The sequence below is a fragment of the Austrofundulus limnaeus genome, unplaced genomic scaffold (assembly GCF_001266775.1).
Source record: "Austrofundulus limnaeus strain Quisiro unplaced genomic scaffold, Austrofundulus_limnaeus-1.0 Scaffold330, whole genome shotgun sequence".
NCBI lineage: Eukaryota > Metazoa > Chordata > Actinopteri > Cyprinodontiformes > Rivulidae > Austrofundulus > Austrofundulus limnaeus.
In genome coordinates, this window is record NW_013952732.1 from 8136 (window position 1) to 9480 (window position 1345).

Genomic DNA, 1345 nt, shown 5'->3' on the forward strand with positions numbered 1-1345 from the left:
CATCACATGTGTACAGTTTTTTATTTTTTTAAATTGTATTTATCTTTCTTTATTCTTCTCACCCTCTCCTATATTGACCTGCAGTAATGTGCAAATTCCCCCACTGTGGGATCAATAAAGTTTATTTAATCTCTTTGATTTAATTTAATTTAAATACATGTAAGTCCTTTTGTCAACCAGCAGAGGTCGCTGTCGCCTCGTACATGACAGTCCGAGCGGTGAGCAGATTTTTTTGAACATTTGTTACAAACAAAATTATTAATTACTCAGAAAACTGGATAATTATAAAAAAATCTGTTTTCAACATAAACAAAACCTTAARTCACAAAAAGCTCTTATCTTTGTCGAATACTACTTCCGGTGTCCGTGATGACACCGGAAGTCTCGCGATACTTGGAGTAGACGAGCTCAGGAGCTCGTTTCAGTAGGGGTGCTCGACATGTCAACAAAAGAGATAAATTACAACAAAACAGGTATCGTTTTGTATTGTTTGTTGCGCTGTTAAACACTATATTTGCGCCAGCTTGATATTACGTCGTGTCACGACAGCGGACGCGCACAAAATCATGCGTAAAAACTGTGGAGTTAAAGGAACTTAGCGAAAGCTCGACTTGTTCGGAGCTAACTTGAACAGATCGCTTGATTGGAATCACCTGAAGMGGCTAATTAAAGTCCCAGATATCGTTTAAAATACGTACAGTCATGTGTAGGCGTGTCAGAAACTGCGACAGTTTTTAGGTTTTAATAACAAAACTAAAGTACGAGCTTGTTGATTGTTGCTAAGTTTGTGACAGCTGTGAAGCTRTGAATTAACATTAAAGCTAATGTAAACAATGTGATGTAGCTCCTTTTTAAATGCTGGTTTAATCATAATTTTTTTCATTTCCTGTGCATCCTAAATGAAGGCATGTAAAAGTGTGCTGATGTGGATCAGCCTGACAAGAGACCCTATAAGACTCACATCTGCTCTTCCGTTACCTTGACCTGCTGTCTTCATGACGACCCCTCCCCTGGTGCCTTCCTTTGGTGGTCAGCCGCCACCTCATCAGCAGCAGCAGCAGGCCCAGGCTGCCCGAGATGTCAACACGTCCTCCTTGTGTCGCATTGGACAGGAGACGGTCCAAGACATTGTCCTCAGGACCATGGAGATCTTCCAGCTCCTCAGGAACATGCAGGTCCGTCTGGCGTTATTCTGCCTGTCACACAGCTTGTTTTTACTACTGTCATTTCTCTAGCTTAGATTATACAGCAGGTAAAATAAGTATTGAACACGTCACCATTTTTCTCAGTAAATATATTACTAGAGGTGCTAATGACATGAAATTTTCACCAGATGTTGGTAACA

The 1345-nt window shown here is 40.5% G+C and overlaps 2 protein-coding genes across 2 annotated transcripts in view; one reads left to right on the plus strand and one right to left on the minus strand.

Moving 5' to 3' along the window:
• Window positions 1-1016, minus strand: part of slc30a8 (solute carrier family 30 member 8) — a gene marked incomplete in the record, with an annotated part of 8237 nt that extends 7221 nt beyond the window's left edge. The window contains 1 exon segment of the mRNA XM_014022465.1: window positions 962-1016.
• The window catches only part of med30 (mediator complex subunit 30), a 12365-nt gene continuing 11401 nt past the window's right edge, over window positions 382-1345 (plus strand). The window contains exons 1-2 of the mRNA XM_014022466.1: window positions 382-473; window positions 906-1175. Coding sequence (XP_013877920.1) covers window positions 996-1175 — 180 coding nt within the window. The 5' untranslated portion in view covers window positions 382-473; window positions 906-995. The remainder of the gene's footprint in view (window positions 474-905; window positions 1176-1345) is intronic.